Here is a 24,204-nt window from a genome sequence, read left to right as displayed (position 1 = left end):
TTTTATGTGCATTTTGAGCTTTAGTAATGTTTCTTTCACGAATGTAGGTGCCTTTGTATTTGGGGCGTAGATGTTTAAAATCGAGACTTCGTCTTGATGTATTTTTCCTTTGATGAATATGAAGTGCCCTTCTTCATCTCTTTTGATTGATTTTAATTTGAAGTCTAATTTGTTAGATATTAGGATTGCTACGCCCGCTTGTTTCTTGGGGCCGTTTGATTGGAAGATCTTTTCCCAGCCCTTTACTCTGAGATAACATCTGTCTTTGTTGTTGAGATGTGTTTCTTGTATGCAGCAGAAGGAAGGGTTCTGTCTTCGTATCCATTCTGCTAGTCTGTGTCTTTTTATAGGCAAGTTGAGGCCGTTGACATTGAGGGATATTAATGACCATTGATTGGTGATCCTTGTTTGCGCTTGATTTATTGTTAGTGAAGTTATTTTGTGTTGTTTCTCCTCCCTTTTTCTTTTAGTGTTTTGTAAAGTATGATTATATATTGCCTGTGTCTTTGTGAATGTAGTTATCTTCCTTGGCTCTAGGTTTTCCTTCTAGCATTTTCTGTAGAGCTGGATTCATGGATACGTATTGTTTAAATCTGGCTTTGTCATGGAATATTTTGTTTTCTCCATCTATGGTAATTGAGAGCTTTGCTGGATATAGTAGTCTGGGCTGGCATCCTTGTTCCCTTAGCGTTTGTAGGACATCTGACCAGGATCTTCTGGCTTTCATCGTTTCCATTGAGAAGTCAGGTGTAATGTGAGGGCGATCTGGCTGCGACATCTGTCACCCCATTGATCGCCAGGGTTGATTCGGCTGATCTGGCTGGCTAGGCGGGTGTCCCCTTCCTCCCTCACCGCTCCATGTGTGTCCCTCCCGAAGCTGCGCGCTCGGTCGAAGAGGACGACCTTCCCCGAATAGAGGAGGACCGGTCTTCTGTCAAGGGTATACGAGTAGCTGCGCTCCCCTGCTAGAACCTCCAAACAAGCTCTCAGGGTATTTTCCATCTTTACGTGGCCTATTTATTTATCTATTATTACTTTATTTATTTTACTTTTATTTATTTTTCTCTGAGACAGGGTTTCTCTTTGGAATTCTGCCTGCCTCTGCCTCTGGAGTAAATCCTACCGGCGTGCGCCACCACAACGCTGGCTTTTCTATTTATTTACCACTTTGCTGTTTCATTTTCTCTCTCAATCTCACGTATATTTTTAAATACACTGTAAATCTTTAGAGGTTTTGTTCATCCAAGTCTGACTTTACTGTAAATCTTTACGTTTTTCTGGCCACGTGTGTCTTATCTGTAAAACCGCAGCTGTTTTAAACTGCCTTTTTTTTTTTAAGATGGCGGGTGTAAGCATGACTCCAGCTTACCGCCTCAGTCCATGCTGACATCCAGCAAAAGCTGCCACTTCCAGCTGTACGTACACACCTTTTAATCATTAGCAGAGTCTCTTAAAACAACCTTGCTGGGTTTTTTTTTTTCTTTCTTTCTTTTTATGCCGAGTCAGGAAGACTCCAGTAAGCGAGTCCCGTGAATCTCGGCTTGTAGCTAGCAAAACACCTGAGAAAAATGCTACTATCAAAAATCTGTGCTTCTCTCCATTCTTCTGTTTCTAAAATTCCTTTAAAGCTTTTGTCATTCTACATGGAAATTCAATCCCGCTCTGACACCATTCTGTAAGAGAAGCTTCTTTCTTTGAGAGGAGCCTTCCTGCCAGCCTGGTTCTAGAGCCGCATCAGTCCCAAATAAACACACAGGAGGCTATATTAATTATGAAGCTGTTGGCCTTGTTTCTTACTGGCTAGCTCTGACCTAAGTAATTACCCCATAATTGTTAATCTAAGTATATTTCTTACTGGAGAATAGTTCCGGGCTTCCTACCCCATGGCTGTCTTCATACTACTATGGTCATACTGAATAGTTGCATCAGACATTCAGGGCCTATAGATTAAAATGCTTCTAATCTGCCCCTTTACAGTAAAAGCAAGCCAGCCTCTTCTTCAGACCACAAGCAGTTCTTTCTTAGTCAGTTTTATTTGATCCATCGTTCTGTCCATCTGAACATAGCCAGTGTCCAGTTTCCAGACAAAAATCAAACAATTTTAGCCTTCTATATAGTGTTATAGATATCTTTAAAATACATACCTATTCTTTAGAAACTTCAAAGGACATCTTAGTAAATCCCCTAAGATAGCATTCTCTGCCCTTGTTATCTAAAAAGAGAAAAGGATAATTGACGTTCTGAGCTCACTTTACTGAGGAATACACACTCTGGAGGCAGTCCTCTTGTAGCATTTCCTGGCTCTGTCACCTCCTGAATTCATGACCTTGTTTATCATCTAACCTCCATGCACTCTAGTAACTCCATCTGCAAAAATTATGACTGTGCTTAACCCATTTGATAGGAGTATTGTAATGATAAAATAATTGATTCCTATAAAGTATTGGCTACCACTCCACCACTCCATCAGCTTCTTAAAAAACGGATTTATAAATAAACAAAATTATATAAGCTGAAGCCTGCATATGATGGGGAAATATTCAGTGAATTAATCACCTAAAGAACTGATGTATATCAAATACACTTCTACATGTATTATAGATGTCTACAGGAAAAAGTTGAATAAAACATCAATTGCTTCTGACAATGCAAAACTCATAATATTGGAATAAGAAAAGAAGGTAAATATGATCAATGCAACTTATAGTCCATATTGGCAAAAGCCTCTGTAAATGGTTTAGGATAGTTAATACTCACCTAATTTCTCTAGTGTCTACAGAAAGGGCATCTTAGCTGCAAAGGGTAGGTCTTCTAGTTTAAGACTATTATATATTATGGTATTGCTCATCTTCCAGATGAGTTCTTTAATTTGTATTTAGCAATGACTAAATGACATGAGCATATAAAAGGAATGATAACATATAAAAGCTCTCCCAAATAAATTGTTGGTATTTGTAATGTACTTACAACTAAAGATTATTAAAATGCATATATATCAGCGGCAACTAATGTCATAAGCCATGAAACTAGACCATCTGGAATTCAAAGTCAGCTTCTATGCATTTCCAACTGTGAGACTAAGCAACATACACACTCTGGAAATGTTGACATGGAATCCAAAGAGTAACATAAACAACACCAGTATTAATTACTCAGTCATATATCTGACATACATTTATTAAGTAGGTTTTATGTGCCACACACTGGTGAGGTTGAAAATATAAGGAACAAAACAAGCAGAAGCCCCTCTTTGTGAGCTTTCTGTACAGTTGTAAGAATTAAACATTTAGTACAAAGTGTGGTATTTTAAGGGAGTTTGATATCATTACCATTGATGATGATGATAGTGGTAAGATAGTTGGGGATGGTGCTCTACTTCTGTTTGGGGAAATATCCCTTGCTTCTTGGCCTCTAAATTATTCATGTTTGATTTTCACCTCTTGTTTCAGGATAGATGCTTTCAATGAATAGTTAGAACATGTCCTTATTGATTACTCTTTACTTCCAGCTATGCTTAAATATTTCTACTATTTTAAATATTTATTCATGGATAAATGAAATTGTTACATTCTTTGCAGAATAGATTATCAGTGCTTGAGTCATATATCAGTGTTCATATATTTATCAGAAAAATATAAATATTCATATTTCATACACACAAACTTTGAGAGATATGTTTCCAAAATGACTTTTGTGAGGGGAGCTATTTGTAGAAGGCAGATGGCAAGATATAAACAGAAACTCAATAAAAGCAAATCAGCTTAGAAATGTCCTTACATGTGTATACAGAGTGTATATATATATACATATATATATATATATATACAGTGTACATATATACATACATATATATCATGCATACATACATTTTCACTAATTTACAGGAACAGAACCTTATCCGTGATTTTGCCTAACATGACATTATATATTCAATGCTAATCATGATCCAAAATGTTAGACAGAAGCAATATGACATATAAAATGCTTATGATTATATGCATATAGCAACAGAATCTTATGCTAGACTGCTCCATCTTGGCTGGAATTAGAAATATCTCTCTTGCCAACAAATAGACTCTGTGTGCACTGCACTTAGTCACTTTGTGTTAGAATTCACCAGAGTCACAATATCAAAGTGCTTGTGATTAAATAAGCATTTTTAAAAACTTTACAATAGCCATAAGTGCAAAAGTCCTTGACAAGTCAGATGTGTCCCATGAAGTACCTGGGTTAACTGAAAGGGAGGGCATTATTTGCTTACTAAGAGAAGACAAAATTGCTAAGAATAAATAAAAATAAGTTGCCAAAATCCAGGGTAAGAGCATATGTGTTCATAAAATTGTGGAGAAAAGTACAGTTGTGCTGGTTTAGCTGCCAGATGTCCTGCTTCAAAATCTGTGGTCATAGTGCATGGAAAGTGCTGAGAGGAGTTCGAAAAGACAGTCATTTGTGAGTGGAAGATATGAGCAGAAAATGTGCTATATATTTCTATCTCATCACTAGCTATTGCTGCAATCATTTTCTGCACCTAATTTCTAAATTTAACTTTATCATAAATTATGTGCATAGAGGAAAATGAAAACAGTGCCAAGGATAGAGAGTTCAGTGCTATACGTGGTTTTTGGTGTTCACTGGGTAGAGTGACTTGAACTGTGTCCCTTGCAGATAAGTGGGGACTACTATGCAAGCATACGTGCACATGTGCGCACATGTGTGCTCACACAGACACACACACACACACACACACACAAACAGATATGGGATAGTAGAATTTGTTGCTATGTGACACAAGAAGCATCAGAGTGGAAGGAGAGCCAGAAAGGACATTTCTAAGCTGATTTGCTTTTATTGAGTTTCTGTTTATATCTTGCTGTCTGCCTTCTACAAATAGCTCCCCTCACAAAAGTCATTTTGGAAACTTATCTCTCAAAGTTTGTAAAGACATCAATGATTTTAGTTATCTTCACTTAAAGAGGGTCATTTATCATCTAGTCAAGTGTGCCAGTGTCTGCCAGGAAAGCTGTGAGGCAGCATACATCATACTTGGTAGCTCCAAGGATTTGCTGTGCCTTCTAGTGTGCGTCTGAATACAGAATTCGTTTCAATCTGACATTTTTACCTCTCATCATATTTTTCTTCTAATTAAGTTCCATAAATGCATCCTTTAGCTGTTGGAACTTTAATAAATTTCTTTCATGAATTGGCCTTCTGAAAGTCAAAACCAACATTGTGCTGAACTGTAGTATGAATAATTTCCCTTCCGTTGTCTTTATTTTGAGCAACAAAGTACAGAAAAAGGTAAGTGAAACAGTTTCACTAGACCTAGAGCTTCCACCATGGTGAATGCATGTTGGTGAACTCTGACACTAGTCTACTTCCGTTCATGATCTTGAGGCTTAAATATATTGATGTAAGCGATAGATAATGAGAATATAATTTTTAACATGAAAGACCTGGAGTAATAGATCAGACACATAACTTCCCCTGCAATTGATTCCTTAAAGTCCCTATTCCAGAACAAAATAACAAGACTAGAGAAATGACTGTGCAGTATTATTTCTTAATTATGTTTTGTTTCATTGTACTGTCTAGGTAAGCAGGCATGTTATACATTGGGACTGAAATGACTGAACAGAAATTTTGCATTTTGTTGCATTGGTTACTTTTTTTGAAGTTGGCATTTACTTAACACGAGACTCATGTGCATTCACTGAATCTTAAGGCATAGATGGGACTCTGGATAAATAAGATTAAAGCTTTGCCATAGACAGAAAATCAGTCATTAACTTGGTAGACACCATTTTACAATAATTTAGTTCCTATATTTAATAGTCACAGTGATGGGTCCAGCTCAGATAGTGTTCAATGTGTTAATCACTAATTTTATATCCTTCCTTTTCATTTCCCTCTAGGCCTTTATAAAGTGGGGATTGCTTTATACATCTCGAATTCATTTCCATAATTTGTATACTTCACATTGACTGAAGTTAGCTTAAGTAGCATGCTACCAGAGTTGAGTTCCTTTTCACTGAGAAGTTAGTGGATCACTGAGTTAAGATTTCAATAGTATTTATTAAAAAATCATATATATGTATTTATTATTGATTAACTTTTTCCAAGATAATACCTGTTTGAAGACAGACTGTACTATGAAAATGATTTTTATTGGTAATAAATTTCTTTTTTTTTTTTTTTGGTTTTTCAAGACAAGGTTTCTCTGTGGCTTTGGAGGCTGTCCTGGAACTCACTCTGTAGACCAGCCGGGCCTCGAACTCACAGAGATCCGCCTGCCTCTGCCACCCAAGTGCTGGGATTAAAGGCGTGCGCCACCAACACCCGGCTCGGTAATAAATTTCTTATTGGGCCAAATATCCTAACACAAAAATATCATTGGTGCATTTCTCTCCCCTAAAAGAAAAGCAATCTATTGCCTTAAACCCTGATTTATATACACATGATCACCCAAATCCAGTCATTCATTTTGTAAATGAGGAATCTGAGGTCCAATGACTTGATTAAATTGATGGCAATTAGAAAGCTAGTAAAATTATAGCTGGGGTATATAGTCTGTTTTGGGTAAAGACTCTAAACCTGCCCTGCTAAAGTGGGGCAATCACTGACGTTTCTTTATTCACACTGGGAAATTTCTTGCCTTCATCCAACCATAATGCCCCTTTTCTCTCTCTATGCAGTATCGTCATGCACCCCAGCAAAGATATTCTGGTCTCCTGTAGCGAGGATCGCCTCTGGAAGATGGTGGGGCTCCCAAAGGGCAATGTACTTCTTACCGGATCTGGCCACACTGACTGGCTGTCAGACTGCTGCTTCCATCCTAGGTCAGTAAACACAATCCCTACACAGCCCGATTCCTTTAGGGAAAGTGACTCGTCTGTTGACACACTCCATAGCTTAGAAAGAAAAGCTGTTTATATTCTCTGAAATTTTACCCCTTTCTCACAATGCAGAATGATGTAGGTAAATGTGCCTTTGGCTTTCATTTTACTAACTGTAGATTGGTTTCCTTTGATATTGATAGGTGAAACTCAGTCTACATGTTGACACAAGAGTAACCAGCCTTCTAGGACAATCATTATTAAGGCTGTTTATGTGTACCGGCTCTGAGAGGGCACATGGGATTCTAGTCAATAATGCATGTCAGTGTTTACTGGGTCTGTGTTAATCTTTAGGTTTTCCTTTTGGAATTAGGCTATCTATCTGAAAAGACCAGGAAGCCATGGTCAATTTCTGTTAAAATTCAATGGTATTCAAGATATTAAAGAGAATGAACAGATCTGAACACACTTCAGAATTCACTGACATTATGTATCCAAAAGAGTCAGTGAGGGATAGAGTTCTAGAATGCTATTAAACACACAGGAGACACAGAAGTCTACCTGTGCCTCATTATCAACTAACACCAGCAAGGGTAACTACTTCAGCTAGCCATTGTTATTCATTAACAGTTTTTAAACACCCTTTTTACTCTAGCCTGATCACTTTTGGTTTTGGGGTTCATTTCTAAACTATTCCATTTGTAAATTTGTTCCTTATTGAATCATTCTCATGTTTTCACCAAGTTCCTTTTACATTAACCATTTTTAAAATTAAGTAAACAAGTTATTCAGAAATCTGAAAAGGCAATGATAAGACTGAAGTAGTTTTTTGGTTTTTTTTTTATTTTTAGAATTTTTTGAAACCTTCCCATGGGTTTAATTTATCCTCAGTACTGTGTACTTGAACTTAATTTACGAACTTGTCATACGTCTGTCATCTGATCAACACAGCCTTGCTACCCTCTCACCCCTTAGAAACGCAGAGCCCATCTTCTAAGTAGAAACAACACAATTAGAAGCGTAGCCCATCACTTCAGTGGCTCCTAGGCATACTGATCAGATTTTGATAATGCCCTGTTACCATGACAGCCAGGGACTCAGATGTTTTCTCATTAGTGCCTGACCAGCAGTGGTCCTTTTAATAGATCTTTCTATTTCCCCAGTCAATTTCTGAAATTAAAATTTTTTTAGATATATGATTATTTACTTTTAATAGAAATTTATATTCACATTCAGTTTTTCTTATAGAAAGAGGGTTATGAATGGCGCTGCAATGGTTTTCTACAGTGCATGGCATAAAAGCAATGAGGGAAATGCATTGTTAAGTGAGACATTTTAATGGCAAATATTCTTCTGGTATACTTGAAGACAGATGATGATTAAAAACAATCACCAACAACTAATTTTGGAAATGTTCTTGGGGTAGTGATAAATTCTGAAAGAGTTTGTAGTTAAGACCTCAAACATTTTATAATACTTAATATTCATAGATCATTATTGGAAACTGTATTCATATAAAACATTTCCCTAGAAAGCTACAGAGAGTAATGATTTCTGAAATTTAAATAATTTAGATTTGTGACATTTGATTTTTCTCTTTACCTGCTTAAGTTAGTCTCTGAAAACAGTTTATTGTTGAAGATACTATTTTCCTGCTTTTATCTGTATTTTTTCTCAATATATGTTTTAATTTAAATTAGAAACATGAATGCTTCACATGTCAATCCCAGCGCTCCCTCTCCCATCCCTCCTCCCTTGTCCCTACACCAGCCCCTCTCTCGTTCCCCACCCAATCCCCATATCATTCCCCAGGGTGGGTGAGGCCCTCCTTGGGGAAATCTCTAGTGTCTGTCATTTCATCCAAGGTAGGACTTAGGCTCTTCCCCATGTGTCCAGACTGAGAGAGCATCCATCCATGTGGAATGGGATCCCAGAGTTCATTCGTACGCCATGGTAAACACTGATCTACTACACAAGGCCCCAGAGATTTCTGAGGCCTCCTCACTGACACTACATTCATGGAGTCTGGGTCAGTCCTCTCTTGGCCTCTCAGCCATCAGTCTGGGGTTCAAGAGCTCCCCCTTGTCTGGTCAGGTGTCTTTGTGGGTTTCACCAGCACTGTCTTGACCCCTTTGCTCATCACTCCTCCATCTCTTTCACTGGGTTCCAGGAGTTCAGTTCAGTGTTTAGCTGTGGGTATCTGGCTCTGCTTCCATCAGTCACTGGGTGAAGGTTCTAGGATGGCATATAAGATAGTCATCAACCTTATCATCAAGGAGGGGTGCGGCGCCTTCTGCACAGCCTGTATCCAAGAATGCGGAGAGGGTGTGGGGATTGACGACACAGAGACCCATCAGTGGCTTCCAGAAGGCTCCTAAAGAAGGCTTTCCTTTATTCCTACCCTGGCTGGTTATTATAAACCCTGACACCAGAGACGGTGGTGGGTGGGTCAGAAAGAGGCAGTTAGTCTTTGGAAAAGGTCAAGTTCAGGGCATTACTGTGGGCCAGCCTTTATCAGGAACTTATGGCCCTGGGCACTGTATTGTTTTTAGAAAACATGTTTTTAGTAAACATTGTCTTACAGCTTCCTGCTCCCAGGCTGATGGGGAAGTGGGCCTCAGGCCAAGTTCTGTTGTTCCCACAGAGGGGCTATTAAGGTAGTCTCTCCACTATTGCTTAGTTTGCCAGTTGGTGTTATCCTTGTAGATCTCTGGAAATTTCACTAGTGTCAGCTCTTTCCTCAAAGCTATAATGACTCCATCTATTATGTTATCTCTCATCCTGCCCTCCTCTATTCTTACTTCAACTCAACCTTCCTGCTCTCCCATGCTTTCTTCTCCTCTCCTCGTATACCCCTCTCTTTTTCCTGATTCCCTCTCTCCTTCCCTGATGTTCCAAATCTGCTCAGGAGATCTTGGCTCATTCTACTTCTCTGGGATATCATGCATATCTCTTGGGAACCTCCCTGTTTCCCAGACTCACTGGCACTGGGATTGTAGGCTGACACTCCCGTTTCATATCTAAAATCTATATATGAGTGAGTACATGCCATGTTTGTCTTTTTGTGACTGGGTTACCTCACTCAGGATGGTTTCGTCTAGTGCCATCCATTTGTCTGCAAATTTCAGGATTCCATTGTTTTTCTCCACTGAGTAGTACTCCATTGTATAAATGTACCACATTTTCTCTACCCACTCTTCAGTTTTGGGGCATCTAGGTTGCTTCCAGGATCTAGCTATTACATATAATGCTGCTATGAACATAGTGGAGCAGACATCCTTGTTGTGTGAATAGGCATCTTTTGGGTATATTCCTGAGAGTGGAATTGCTGGGTCTTGTGGTAGACTTAGTCCCATTTTCCTGAGGAATCTCCATACTGATTTCCAAAGTAGCTTTACAAATTTGCACTCCCACCAGGAATGGATGAGTGTTCCCCTTTCTCCACATCCTATCCAGCGTAAGCTGTCATTGGTGTTTTTGATTTTAGCTGTTCTGACAGAAGTAAGATGATATCTCAGCGTTGTTTTGATTTGCATTTCCCTAATGGCTAAGGGTGTTGAGAACTTTCTTAAGTGTCTCTCAGACATTTTAGACTCCTCTATTGAAAATTCTCTATTTAGTTCAGTCCCCCACTTTTTAATTGTATCCTTTGGTGTTTTAGAGACTTCCTTCTTGAGTTTTTTGTACATTTTGGAGATCTGCCCTTTGTCAGATGTGGGGTTAGTGAATATCTTTTCCCAATCTATGGGGTGCCTTTTTGTCTTGCTGACTGTGTCCTCTGCCCTACAGAAGCTTCTCAGTTTCAGGAGGTCCCATTTATTAATTGTCAATCTCAGTGTTTGTGCTACTAGTGTTATGTTCAGGAAGCGGTCTACTGTACCAGTTTGTTCAAGGGTACTTTCTCATCTAACAGGTTCAGTGTGGCTGGATTTATGCTGAGATCTTTGATACATTTAGACTTAAGTTTTGTGTGTTTTAAAACTTGGCTTGTGGGGAATAAGAAAGGTTTTGGTGGGGGATGTAGTGGGGTAAAAATTACTGAAAGTTGTTATATAAATGTAGGATATGATCAATCAATTTTCAAAAGTGAAAAATATCAAACTTTAAAAGAATGTTTTAACCAACTGAATTCAATGGAATCAATCACTGGTAATGAATGTAATAATAATCTCCCTCGGTGCAAACTATGATCAAGTTTTCTTCCACAGACAACAACTTGGATGAAAATAGGATGTATTAGCATTGGCTTACCTCCTGTTCTAGTTGTATATAAATGAACTTGTAAATTTTCTTGTCAGTTTGTGTTGCTCTTTTTTTGTTGGCTTCTATAACTTTTAGCTGGATATGTTCTCAGCCAACTTGAGAGCTACTTTAAAAATATTGTACTTACAGGACGGATTTTTTTTCCTAAAACATATTTGCCACTAAAGCCTTTGTAATTGAAAAAAAGAATATTTTTACTGATTCAAATCTTTCATAGAATGTATTCTGATGATATCTAACACCATTATTCCCCTTAACATCTCCTCGATCCATCTCTACCTCCCCAACCCTTCCCAATTTCAGCTTCCTGTTGTCTCTTTTAAAATGAACCCCTCAGAGTCTAGTTTTTCCTATCCATATGTGTGGGGCTGTCCTCTGGAGTGTGATTACTCTCCCAGGGGCCACAATCTTAAAGAAAACTGACTTTTCCATAGCAGCCATCTACTGTTAATATCTCCTGAGTTGTGGGTAGAGTCATAAGCTTACCTCCTGCTGCTATGCTAGAATGTTGGCTGTCTTGGTTATCTGCAGATCTTATGCATGCAACCATAGCTGCTGTGGGTTCATGAGTGTAGCTGTCTTGTCACATTCAGAAGACACTATATCACTCTGGTCCTTTCTGATCTCTGGTTCATATAACAATTTAATTCTGTTTTCCATGATGCTGCCTGAGTCTTGGGGATGGGAAGTCTGATAAAATTGTTCCATTTGTGACTGAACAAGCTACTAACACTTATTCTCTGGATTTTTATCAGTTGTGAATTTCTGAGTTAACCACCATTGACTGCACAAGGAAACTTATCTAATGAAGTCTAATTGGTATACTAATGTTTTGTACAAAGATATTAATTTAAAGAGCATTTTTATATGGTATCTATTTAGCAGAATAATGGTAGCAAGTTTACTCATTGGACCTGTGAGTTTCCAACTATGTGCTCTTAGTCAAATTTAAAGTACCAGCGTACACATCCCCTTGTGCAGTGGGCCTTAAACCCAATCAGAAAATAGTTGGTTACCCCATAATATTTGTGCCACTATTGTATATGTGGGCATATCTTGCCACACTGGTTGTTATTGTACTCTACAACATTCACAGATGGGTAATTCTGATTTTCCCCTTCAACAAACTTCATAGTTACCAATAAGGAAAAAGCTTCCTTGTCAGTACCAATTTGAGAACTATGTCCCATGACCAAAGAGTGTGGTAGTTTCAGAAATAGGGTCTTAGAGCCAAGTTCTTTTTGACATCTAAGAGCTGTTTCAATGGCTACTTTTCTTCAGGTACACTGACTTATGTAAAAAGAAACAAAAACAAAACAAAATACAAAATGCAAAAAAAAATACTCCAAAAGCTCACAACCTAAGCTGGAAAGATGAGTCGGTAGTTAAGAACTTGTGTTTGTCTTCCAAGGGTTCCAAGTTTGTTTCCCAGCACCTGTATTAGGTAGCTTATAACTGCCTGTAATTCCAGCTTTAGGGGATTCAATAACCTCTTCTGATCTTCACAGTTTCCTACATATATGGCATATAAAGACACAGGTACACACAAACATACATATAGAAAAGTATAGAAAAATTTAGAGGTCAATCCTACTTGATCTGACAGTAGTACACCTGACCAGCTGAAGTTGCTCTCTGTTTCCTGTTCCCCTTTGACAGCAAACATCTCAAATATGTAAACAGTTTAACAGTTATCACAATGCTAATAATGGAAAAAGAAGGGTTACATGCAATAAAATAAATCTAATGTCTTTTGAAGTCTCAGAGAATATAGTAAAAAAAAACAGAATAAGGAGAAAACCTTACAAGCAGGACTCAATAATGAAAAAATTCAGTCATTGGACTCAAATATTAAAGCCTTGAGAGAGATACAGCCTGTGGAGTAATTGAAATTACACAGACAATAGAGGAATATTAAATATATTCATCTGTATAGTTCTTCTACTTCATTAACTGAGCACACAGAAAGCTTTAGGTCATTCATGATCTATTTAAATTTTTTATAATTTCATACATGAGTACTGCATTTACATCATTTCCATTACCCCTTCTTCCCTCCAACTCTTCCTTGTGTCCCTTTACTCCCTCTAAATTCATGATCTCTTATTCTTTATTTATTATTGTTGTGTATGTGTTATCTTCAATAGGACATGTGCTTGGGATTGACCCCTTTGTATTGAATAACCTACCAGAGAGCTCACTAGTAGAGAAAACTGGATTCCCCATCTCTGAGCAGTCATTGAGTGACTGTAGCTCTTAATGTAGGCATGGGACTTTTTTTTCCTCTCCTCCATGTTAGCATATCAACTGGTGTCATTATACAGGTAATGTTTATGTAGCCTTCTTGTTAAGATTTCAAAGGACCGGCTGTACTAAAAAAACAAAAAACAAAAAACCAAACCAAAACAAAAAAACACCATGGGAGTGAAACTGTCACAAGTCAACTGAGAAGATAGACAAATAAGAAACTTGAGACAATTTGTCACTCATGTCGCCAATGAAAGGCTTATCATCCTCTTAAGTAAGATTGCATCTGTCATACAAACAACAAAAACAGACAAAAATGGAAGCTGTCAGTGTAACACTAAACAACCAACTCCCTGTGCCTTCAAGATATTTTCTTAGCCTGGCGTTGATGGAGCACGTCTTTAATCCCAGCACTTGGGAGGCAGAGGCAGGGGGATCTCTGTGAGTTCGAGGCCAGTTTGGTCTACAGAGTGAGTTCCAGGACAACCTCCAAAACAATACAGGGAAACCCTGTCTCGAAACCACCCCAAAAATTCTCTATTTTTGAGAATTTTGTATGTGTATGTAACTAAATTTAATCAGATCTGTCCCCTACCTTAATACTCCTGAAACTATACCCAATTACAGTGTCAAGTCTTTTAACTTAACTCACTAGGCCCAATTAGGTCTGCCTGTTTGTACATGGATATGAGCATGGGTCATATATTCAATAAAGGACTGTCCCTCCCTCAGCTATCAACTGCTAGTAATTCCTCAGTAATGAGTAGGGCCTGGAGTTAATGTGCCCCTTCTATATGAGGATTTTGGTTGGCTTGATCTTGTGGATATTGTGTGCATTTAAACCCAGCTTCTGGGAATCCATGCTTGTGAGAGCCATGGCATTTCCAGAAGCCAGCATTTCACAGCCCCTTCCCCCATCCTCCAACTCTGTGTTATTTCATCTCTTCTGCAGTGGCGTTCACTGAGCCATGGGATGTTGTGAAGGGTGTGTGGGGGATAATATGGAAATCCCACTTACAGCTTCTCATTTGGTCTATTTCCCTAGGCAGTTTGGCCAGTTTTTTTCTTTCCATTTACTGTTGTCCATTGCAAAGTGAAGCTTCTCTGACCAACGCTAAGAGCAGCCCAGGCCTATGAATATAAACATAAATATTCAGAAGACTGTTTGACAGCTTGACCATTTATCAAAATCACAATAACGGGTTCTACTCTAGACTATATGGGGCCTTAAAAAAGACATCATCCAAAGGATTCTTACCAAGACTACAGCACCAATCAAGGAATCTCTTCCTGTGGCACAAACCTCAAATCTAATGATGAAGTGGTTAGCTACACTATAACACTCGTGTCTCTATTGCTACAGTAGAGACAATTTACCAGATAGGTTTGAATTACAGCAGTCCTAGGAAGTTGGATTCAGTTTCATGTTTATGAGAATACATATAATATACAATGAGAAGATTTGTGATTGAAAAGCATAGGAAATATAGAGCAGGCAGCTTTAAAGACTTTACCATCTGTTAATAGATAGTAGATATAGAAATACACTTTAAGTGATTACATGCAATCAAGTACTTAGATCTCCTAGACTACATAGGTTTGTACAAATCTTGTCAGCTTGGTGTTGAAATGACAACAGACATGGATTGAAACAGTCAGAAGTAATGATCAGGTTCTCTGAAGCCAAAGAATGTGGTACTGACTATAGAGGTTAGGCTGAAGTGGGCAGCACAAAGTCAGATTGATAAAATCATAGACATTACCTAAACTTAAAGCAGGTGTCTGGTTGAACCCTACTTATTTCTCCAGTTATAGCTTGTTCATCAATATGCTGTCTGCATTTTCTTTCTTAACGGTTATTTATGAAATAATTGTATTTCTAGCATTTTGTAAAATAAGTATACTGAAACAAAGAAAAGTGTGAAAATTTTAGCTATGATTTTTCCTCCTCCTCTTCCTCCTCCTCCTCCTCCTCCTCCTCCTCCTCCTCCTCCTCTTCTTCTTCTTCTTCTTCTTTTTCTTCTTCTTCTTTGTGTGTGTGTGTGGGGGCACATGTAGTTATTTGCATGCATACAGAGCAAAGAGGATGTGTGTGTGTGTGTGTGTGTGTGTGGGCACATGTAGCTATTTGTATGCGTACAGAGGAAAGAGGATGTTGGGTACCCTTCTTGATTGCTTTCTGCTCTCCACCTTGTTCTTGTAAGATTGAGCTTGCAGCTTCAGGGTGTTTTGCCTGGAGTCCTAGGATCTGCCCTCCCCAACTCCAGGCACTACAGGTACCTATGGCAGTGCCACAGCTTATAACCAGGGCCTTCAGATTTTGCACTCAAGTTCTTATGTTTGCATCCTTTCCCATCCCTGCCAGCCCCTTTTTTAAAAATAAATATTAGACTGTTATGTAGGTTTTATACCAAATGAAGGCATGTTATTTTTTTTCATATAATAACCTCCTGAGTCTTTATCAAGCCCAGGTAGTACAATTCACACAGCTTATCATTGCCATGTACTTACATTTAATTGGTTGTGTATGAATGTAAGTTCTTTAGTGGGATTTGTATCTGAAAACTTGTGGGGAGAACATCCATAACTCGTTAGAGACTATCCCATTGTTACCACATACCTACCACTAGATGGGGATCGTGCATTGATAAGGGAAAAAACCCTTTGCATTTACTCGGAAGACTGATGAATTGGCCCTAGAAAGTGATTCATCAGTTGCTGAAAATGATAGATGAATGGAAAGATGGGAGGAACGTGCACTCGGTTGTCTCTGCACCATTGAAAGAGCAAGATGGATAATTCCAGAAGGTGAGAACATAACCTAACTCCACTAGGAGACAGCTGTTACGCTTCGAAGCAGCTCAGAGTCAACATTTCAGATACACATATTAGAATCCTAGACACAGCAGCTGCTCATCATACTGGTTTTCTTGCCTATAACCTGTTAGTTATGACAAAAGCCTCCACTGTAAGTTGATTTTGGAAGTCAAAAGCTCTACCAAAATACACGAATGCTATCACCTTAATCAGTAAGGGTTAGCTACTTTCACTTGTTATTTCTTAATTGGACTCTTGAGAATTTAGCTCAGCAGTAGCCATGGATCTGGTACCTCAACACAATGCTAAGAAGACTCCATCGAAATGCCTGTGTCATTTATTAAGTTCCTTAAGGAAGCTATTGGGGAGGCTTAGACAGTGAGATTATGCTTCAACTTCTCCCCATGTTAAACAGAAAACTAATTATAAACTGAAAAAGTGAATACGATTGATGTAAAACTATGTATGCTATGCAACTGTTCTTAGATGTTAAATCTATATTATTTTGAAAATTATGCCAAATTCATCATTTACACACACAGAGAGTTCTAGATCTTATTTTCTTTAGATTTAGGCTACATTTTAGAATCCTTTGAACACCGACAAAATTACTTTTGGGAATAGTCTTTTTTGCTTTAGAAATTCAAAAATGTATAGAACCTGTGAGCCTTTACTCACAGGCCTGCCCTATTATCTGGCCCTTTTAGAGTACCCTGGGCCACTGAAAAGCAGAAGTGAATCAATCTGCAAGTATGTATTAACAGGCCAGTGATGTTCTTAGTTGGCCATGACCTTTAGCAGGACACTGTTGGGTAACAGCAGTGTAGTTCTGAATGTAAACCTAGTGTCCAGTGCTGGGGTTGCCTTTTCTGCTGCATGACCAGTGCTTATTATGAGAAACAGCACGCATGTTCCCACAATACTCTATAAATAAAAGCAGAAGGATTAGTGGCTTCAACAATTTCGCAGCACTGCATTTTATCCTGCGTCCACTGCCTGAGGCAGAAATGGAGCTGACAGCATCCTGTTAAGCATAGCATCTGCCCTCATAAGCTGATTTATGAACTGAGAATAAATGGTTTCCTCTGTCATTCCTCATCGTCACTTGTCCCTGTATAAGTTGCCTACTCATGTATTTCCATAGTGCCTGCCACCATAGTGCAAAGGCTGCTTGATAAGTATATCATTTAGTTATTTTACAAAAGAAATGAGGGTAACTTTTATTTGATGTAAGCCTAAAACCAAGAGTTCGAATTTCTGATCCTATGGAATTATTGATGTGTCACCTGCCTAAAGGTGTGGAGTCCCACACTCTCTTCAGGTGCAGAATGGATGCTGTCACAATCTTTTCAGATTATTGAAATGATAATTTCACCATGCACTTAAAAATTTATGCTATTCACCTTTATATTCTTTGAAGAAGTATATGTTATACTTCTTTCTTGCTAAGATTTGTCACCTTTATGTGAAGGAACTTAGCACTGAGGGCAATAATGTACATCTTTAAATAGTTCCGTTGTCAAGTCCTACAAGTAATGTATGAGAGTAAAGCTTTGATAAAACATTTCCCATAGTACCACTGCCAGTGAGAAATAACATTCCTGTAACATCAACATTTTAAAAATGAATTCACACATTTTCAGATACTAGTTCCTCTGGAATTATCTAATTATTGGACACATTACACTTTATTCATTCACACTGTATGTATGTATTAGTTGTTTGTTTAATATTCAATCCGTTAGTATTATAGGAGGAAATTCATTTTGAGAGTGAGCCTTCAGATCTCTCTGTTCTAGAAGAGAGGATCTAAATGCCGATAGCAGTTACAACTTAAAGAGGATCTGATATGTGTCATGAATTACAAGTGTAAAGCACAGAAGACTGTCTGTGTTTACACATGAGTCCTCCTTCTCCAGACACAGAACATATAATTCCACCATCGCCCCTATGGTTGAATGAAGGTCTTGTGGCCAAGTTAAGATGAGTGAAGTCTTAAGGAATGGTCCACTATGGCAATTGAAGCACAGAGTGTGTTTCTCCATTGTCCTTTCCCTGCTTTCAGTACTAAGTGGCATTGTGGCATAGATTTGTGGTGGATCAGGGAACCTCCTTCTGCACTAGACTGTGATACAGTCAAGACAAATAGGACATCTTTGCAATATGTTTCAAGTGGAAGGCCTTGTCTATTGTGACTGCTACTGTTAATTAGTTTTTAAAGCTAATTTTTCAACATAGCAGCGCTAAAGCCCTGAGGATTTTTTTTTTCTGTGTGTGACTACATCTGGTTGTTCACATATGCAGCCTTAAAGTCAGACTTAATTTTGGTGTACAGATGACAAGTACCTGATCTCTTATTTCATTCATCTGGGAGAGTCTTGGCTAGCATTTGAAAGTGGGAATAAACTGCAAGAGGTTTTCAGGACTGTTGCACGGGGAAATCTACGTACAACTCTTGGCACAGTCCCGGGCTCAGTGGTAACATTATTACATAGCATTATTGCTCTTTGTCTCAAGCAAGATTATAATGTAGGCCAGTTTTTTTTTCTGAAAACAATATTGTCTTCAGGTCTACTGGCATTTCTCCTTTGTTTTCTGGCAAAAAATAACAAACTCCTAGGAATGTCATAATCTCATTAAGGACAGATTCTGAATCATATCTGTCCTGTGTCCCTGAGACCCAGTAGCCCAACTGAAACATTGCTGAATTTTATTATAATTAAGATGAACAAAAGTGAGGATGGTGGACCAGAAGTGTGGATATTTTGTCTCCCCATTCCCGAAGGTACTTTACAATGTTAGGGATAAATATACACATACACATACATTAGCACTCACACTGGCCGTCCTTGTTTGTGAAGCCAGGCTTTGGGCCACCATTGCGCTAAACAGCAAATGTTAGTCAATTATGTCAATTGACATAAAGCCAACAAATTCAAAATCTTCTGTGAGTTCTGTCCTGAAAGTAAATTTCAATCAAAAACCCTTAATAGGGGGAAACACCTCCAGAATTTCAGAACTACAGAATAAGGACATTTAAGATATACTGCTCTGCAGATGCAGAGTGAGCAGTGAAAAACTTCTCAAGGGGCTGGAGAAGTGGCTCTGCAGTTAACAGCACTAGCTGTTCTTTCTGAGGACCAGGATTTAATTCCCAGCATCCACATGGCAGCTCACACCTGTCTGTAACTCCAAGGTGTGATACCCTCATAGAGACATACATGCACACAAAATACTAATGAAAATGAAATAAAAATAAATTATTGAAAAAGAAAAACTTGTCAAAATCACATCGTTTTGATCCCTTTGGTCATCAGTCCTCCCTCTCTGTTACTTGCTTTCTTGAGTTCAGCTCAGTACTTAACTGAGGGAGTCTGCCTCTTCTTCGATCAGCCACTGAATGAAGTTTCTGTTTCCCGGACTCTCTGGCCATGGGATTGTAGGCTGGCACTCCCCAAATCTATGTCTAAAATCCATATATGAGAGAGTACATGCCAGGGCTGGTTTAACCCCCAGAAACAGCTGACCTGAAAAAGGTTAACTCTTGAATCCCAGGCATCAGCCTGGGAATCCAGCATGGGACTAATCAAGACCCCCTGAATGTGGGTGTCAGTGGGGAGGCCTAAGTAATCTATTGAGCCTTGGGCAGCAGATCAGTACCCATCCCGAGTATACACACGGACTTTGGACTCCCATCTAACAATGTGAGGTGCACTCTCACCCTGAACTCTTGGGGAAGGGTCTAGGCCTTGCCCTATATGAAATGACAGACTATGGACACCCCCATGGAGGGCCTCACCCTCCCTGGGGAAATGAGGGGATAATGGGAGGTTTGGGGGGAGGGGATGGGAGGAGGGGAGGGAAAGGGAAAGGGACCTGGAACTGACTTGTGAAGCAACCTTGTTTCTTATCTAAATTTAAACTGAAAAATAAATTAAAAAATCAAAATCAATAGTTTTGCAATTCTAGAACTTTTTTCTATAAACTTTTCCCCTTTCATTGAAAATAGATTTTATCTCCTCACATGATGTATCGTGATTACTGCTTCCTGTCCCTCCTGCTCCTTCCAGGTCCTTCCTGTTTCCCTCCCTATAAAACAAACAGGCTTCTAAGGGATAATAATGATGAATTAAAATATGATACTAATAAAAAAACCCAAAACTAGCACAGTAGAACTGGGCAAACAAACCAACTGAAGAAGAGTTGTAGAGAAGACAAAAGAATCAGATACTCACTTGTTTGCACACTCAGGAATCCTACGTAAACACTAAACTGGAGGCTGTAATATATACATAGAGAACTGGTGCAGACACATTGCAGGTCCTGCGCACTCTGTCTCAGTGTCTGTAAATTCATAAGTGCGTCAATCTTTTGCTTCGGATAGCCTTATTTTCTTGGTGTCCTCCATCTTCTGTGGCTCTTACACTCTTACCACCTCCTCTTCTGTGGGGTTTCCTGAGCCCTGACGGAAGGGCTTTGATGGAGACCTCCTATTTAGGGCTGAGTATTCCAAGGTCCCTCGCTCTCTGCATATTGTCTGGCTTTAGACTTCTGCATTTGTCCCTATATGCTGCAGGAAGAAGCTCCTCTGGTGATGGCTGAGCAAAGGCACTGATCTATGAAAGTAGAATGTCATTAGGGGTCATTTTATTGCTATGTTTTGAGAACGGTACTCCTTGGTTTTACCCTAAGTTTCTGAGATATCTACTTTCTTGTTCATTAACTGTTAGTTATAGGATCCATCTGGTGGAGTGTCTTTAACTAAAATCAGACGTTGGTGGGTGACTCCCTCAAGTATGTCTTGGCAGATGGGATAATATCCATCAGAGGATTGATTTTCATGTTTCTATTTTGATATCATGCAAAGTACCTTCCTATACCAAAGATGCTAGAAGGGTGAAAGCTCTATGTATTCATCAACTTGAATTTTCCATATTCAATGAGTTGTATAGTTGTTTTCTTGAGCAATGGGGCCTTGCTGCCAGTTTGGAGAGCAACTAATATCTGGGGCAACTGTCTGGGTTGTTTAGGGATTCCCATGGGACTCTTTGGGCCAACAATTCAGTTAGATGGGACCCAATCCTGATATTGGAAGCTTCATTTGGTGACAAGAGATGGTCAGTTGGGGCGCTATCTTCCCATTATTTGGCAATTTCATTTATATTGCTTTCACATATGTGAACATATTAGTAAGGGTCTACTTATTAGATTTTCTTATTACCCCCAAATCACCCTGAATTTTAGCTGTCTACCCCATATTTCCTCTCTTGTTTCCCTCTCTTCTCCCTTTCCTTACCTGGTCCTTCTGTTTTAACACCTCCCCATCCTTCAATAAGTATTTTATTTCCATAAATAAAATCTATCTGTCTCCTTTAGTCCCTTACTCCTTACCTAACTTCTGTAGTTCAATGGATTGCAGCTTGGTTTTCATTGACTTAACAACTAATATTCACATATTAGCAAACACATGGCATATTTGTGTTTCTTCTGGGTCTGGGATGCCTGAATTAGGATAATTGTTTTCTATTTCCAACTATTTATCTGTATATCTCTCTTTTCTTTTTTAGCAACTAAGTAATAATCCATTTTGTAAATATACCACACTTAATTGTTTTTCTTCTGTTGATGTACATCTAGACTGTTTGCCATTTCTGGGTATTGTGACTAGAACAGCAATGAGCATGAGTGAGCCTGAATCTCTATGGAAGGAAGAAACAAGAGTGGAATAGTGGTATCTTAAGGTGGATCAATTCCCCATGTATTTAAGGAACTACCACACTAATTTTCATAGCTTACATTCCCATCAGTATTAGGTGGGGTTTCTCTCACTCCACATCCTCATCAGCATGACTGTCACTTGTTTTATTAATCTTAACATCATGACAGGTGTAAGATGGAATCTCAATGTTGTTTTTATTTGCATTTCCCTGATGGCTACGGATGTTAAATATTTCTTTAAGTGTTTCTCAGCCACTTACAGAGCTTAACTAGTCCAAGAATCATGCATTCAAGAAACTTCTGATTAATAACAGGGAGTAATTTTCTTGTCATGTGTTAACCTTGTTTCTAGACAGAAAATCTGCAAAATGAATTGTCCTGCCATGCCTCTAGTATAGAAGACACCAGGACAAATAGAGTTATGAATATGTCTAGGAAAGTCTTAAGAGGGTGGAGTCACTCATCTCCTGCTAACTTTGAGGAATATAGCAAGCTGAAGCAAATGTCAACAGAGAAGAGAGTACCCCCAGTGACAGCATTGTGTTAGAGCATGCGCACAGAATTACCCCATGAATGGGTAGATGATTGATTCAAAGCATTTGATTTACCAGCTCTCCAGTGAACTAGCCACTGCTATAAACTGCTATAAACACATGAGGCATGGACTGCATATACCTCAATGACTTATTCCTAGGAAGATACCAGCAAAAACCAAACAACAGCACCCAAGAGCAGTGCTAAGTCAGACATGTGATTTCTAACATGGACAGATCTCAAACTGCTATGTAGTTGAGGCTGAAACTGAACATTTGATCCTGTTTCTATCTCCCAAGCTATGTGATTACAGGTATGCAAAAGTACACCTGGCTTTTCTTCTTGACCATTTTTTCAGTATGGAATGTAACAGAAACTATAGTTTTGAAATATATTTTTATTGTTTATCTCTATAAACTAACTTTTTAACATGAGACTTTTAAACAACTTTATAATTAGTTAACAATATCTTTTGTATATTTACTTCTTGATGATTATTGGGTACCTAACTTCTGAACCAATTATATTTCTTAATTTAGTAATTCTTGATGAATAAAAATATTCCCCTTATGAATCAACTTGTTGACTCTATTTTTTTGTATCTTCACCTTAAGGTAGTTTAAAATATTTTATGATTATTATTCTTATTCCTATACATACATACATGTGTGTATATATTTGTGCACGTGTGTGCATGATCATGTCTCCTTAAGTACTCATGGAAACTACAACACTGACTGTCATCTTCAAAATTTCTATCTACCTCCTTTGAGACTGGGTTTTTCATTGGCCCAGAGCTCACCATTTAGACTATACAGTTGCACCTGTGAATCACAGTGGCCTGCATCTCAGCATTGGGAATTAGAATATTGTTTCATTTTACATAGCCTTTTACAGGGTGCTAGGCTCAGTGTCAGGTCCCCATTCTTACAAGACAAGCACTTTTATTGACTGAGATGTCTCCCCAGCCCTACAATTCTAATTCTGCTTCATTTTCTTTTAAACATGTATTTGACTTCTTAAATATATAATCTGTTTTTGGCTGGGCGGTGGTGGCGCATGCCTTTAATCCCAGCACTCTGGAGGCAGAGGCAGGCGGATCTCTGTGAGTTCGAGGCCGGGCTGGACCGATAGCCTCCAAAACAATACAGAGAAACCCTGTCTCGTAAAAACAAAACAATATATATATATATATATATATATATCTGTTTTTATCATCAACAACTAATTTGTCTCTTTCCACATCTCTCAGGAATGAAATTAAAAAAATGTTTTCTCCATCCTTTGTAATTAACATTTGTAAAAATACCCCTTTCCCTTTTTAGGATCCTTTTCCCCTAATAGTATACCCTTCCATTTGAACTCTGCTGCATACAATCTTTTTCTTTCTGCTATTATTTTTAAAATTAATAGTATCTCTTTGTTTAGCCCAATATGTAAAAGCATTCTTTTTAACACACATTCGACATAAATACTTTTGTGCTTTTTTATTTTATTTTTCCTTTTATTATTATTATTCTTTTTACTTAGGTTAGAATCAATCTTGTTTCACATGTCAATCCCAGCTCCCTCTCCCTCCCCTCCTCCCTGGCCATCCTGACCAGGTCCCCCAGTCCCTCAACCAATCTCCACTCTGATCCCCAGGGAGGGTGAGGCCCTACATGGTGGATCTCCAGTGACTGTCATTTCATCTAGGGCAGGGCCTAGGCTCTCCCCCAAGATTCCTGGCTGATAGAGCCTTCCATATTGTGGCATGGGCACTCAAAGTCTATTTGAACGCCAGGGATAAATA

The 24,204-nt window shown here is 38.6% G+C and overlaps 1 protein-coding gene across 5 annotated transcripts in view; it reads left to right on the top strand.

Annotated features, from left to right (window-relative positions):
- The window catches only part of Spag16 (sperm associated antigen 16), an 809,062-nt gene that overhangs the window by 356,508 nt on the left and 428,350 nt on the right, over window positions 1-24,204 (top strand). For all 5 annotated transcript variants that reach the window (XM_040753382.1, XM_040753381.1, XM_040753385.1 and 2 more), the window contains one exon: window positions 6,693-6,836. In XM_040753382.1, the coding sequence (XP_040609316.1) occupies window positions 6,693-6,836 (144 nt within the window). The remainder of the gene's footprint in view (window positions 1-6,692; window positions 6,837-24,204) is intronic.

Source organism: Mesocricetus auratus, unplaced genomic scaffold, assembly GCF_017639785.1.
Source record: "Mesocricetus auratus isolate SY011 unplaced genomic scaffold, BCM_Maur_2.0 Super-Scaffold_100010, whole genome shotgun sequence".
Taxonomy (NCBI): domain Eukaryota; kingdom Metazoa; phylum Chordata; class Mammalia; order Rodentia; family Cricetidae; genus Mesocricetus; species Mesocricetus auratus.
Note: the sequence above shows the minus strand (reverse complement) of the source record. Positions and strands in the feature narration are given on the sequence as shown.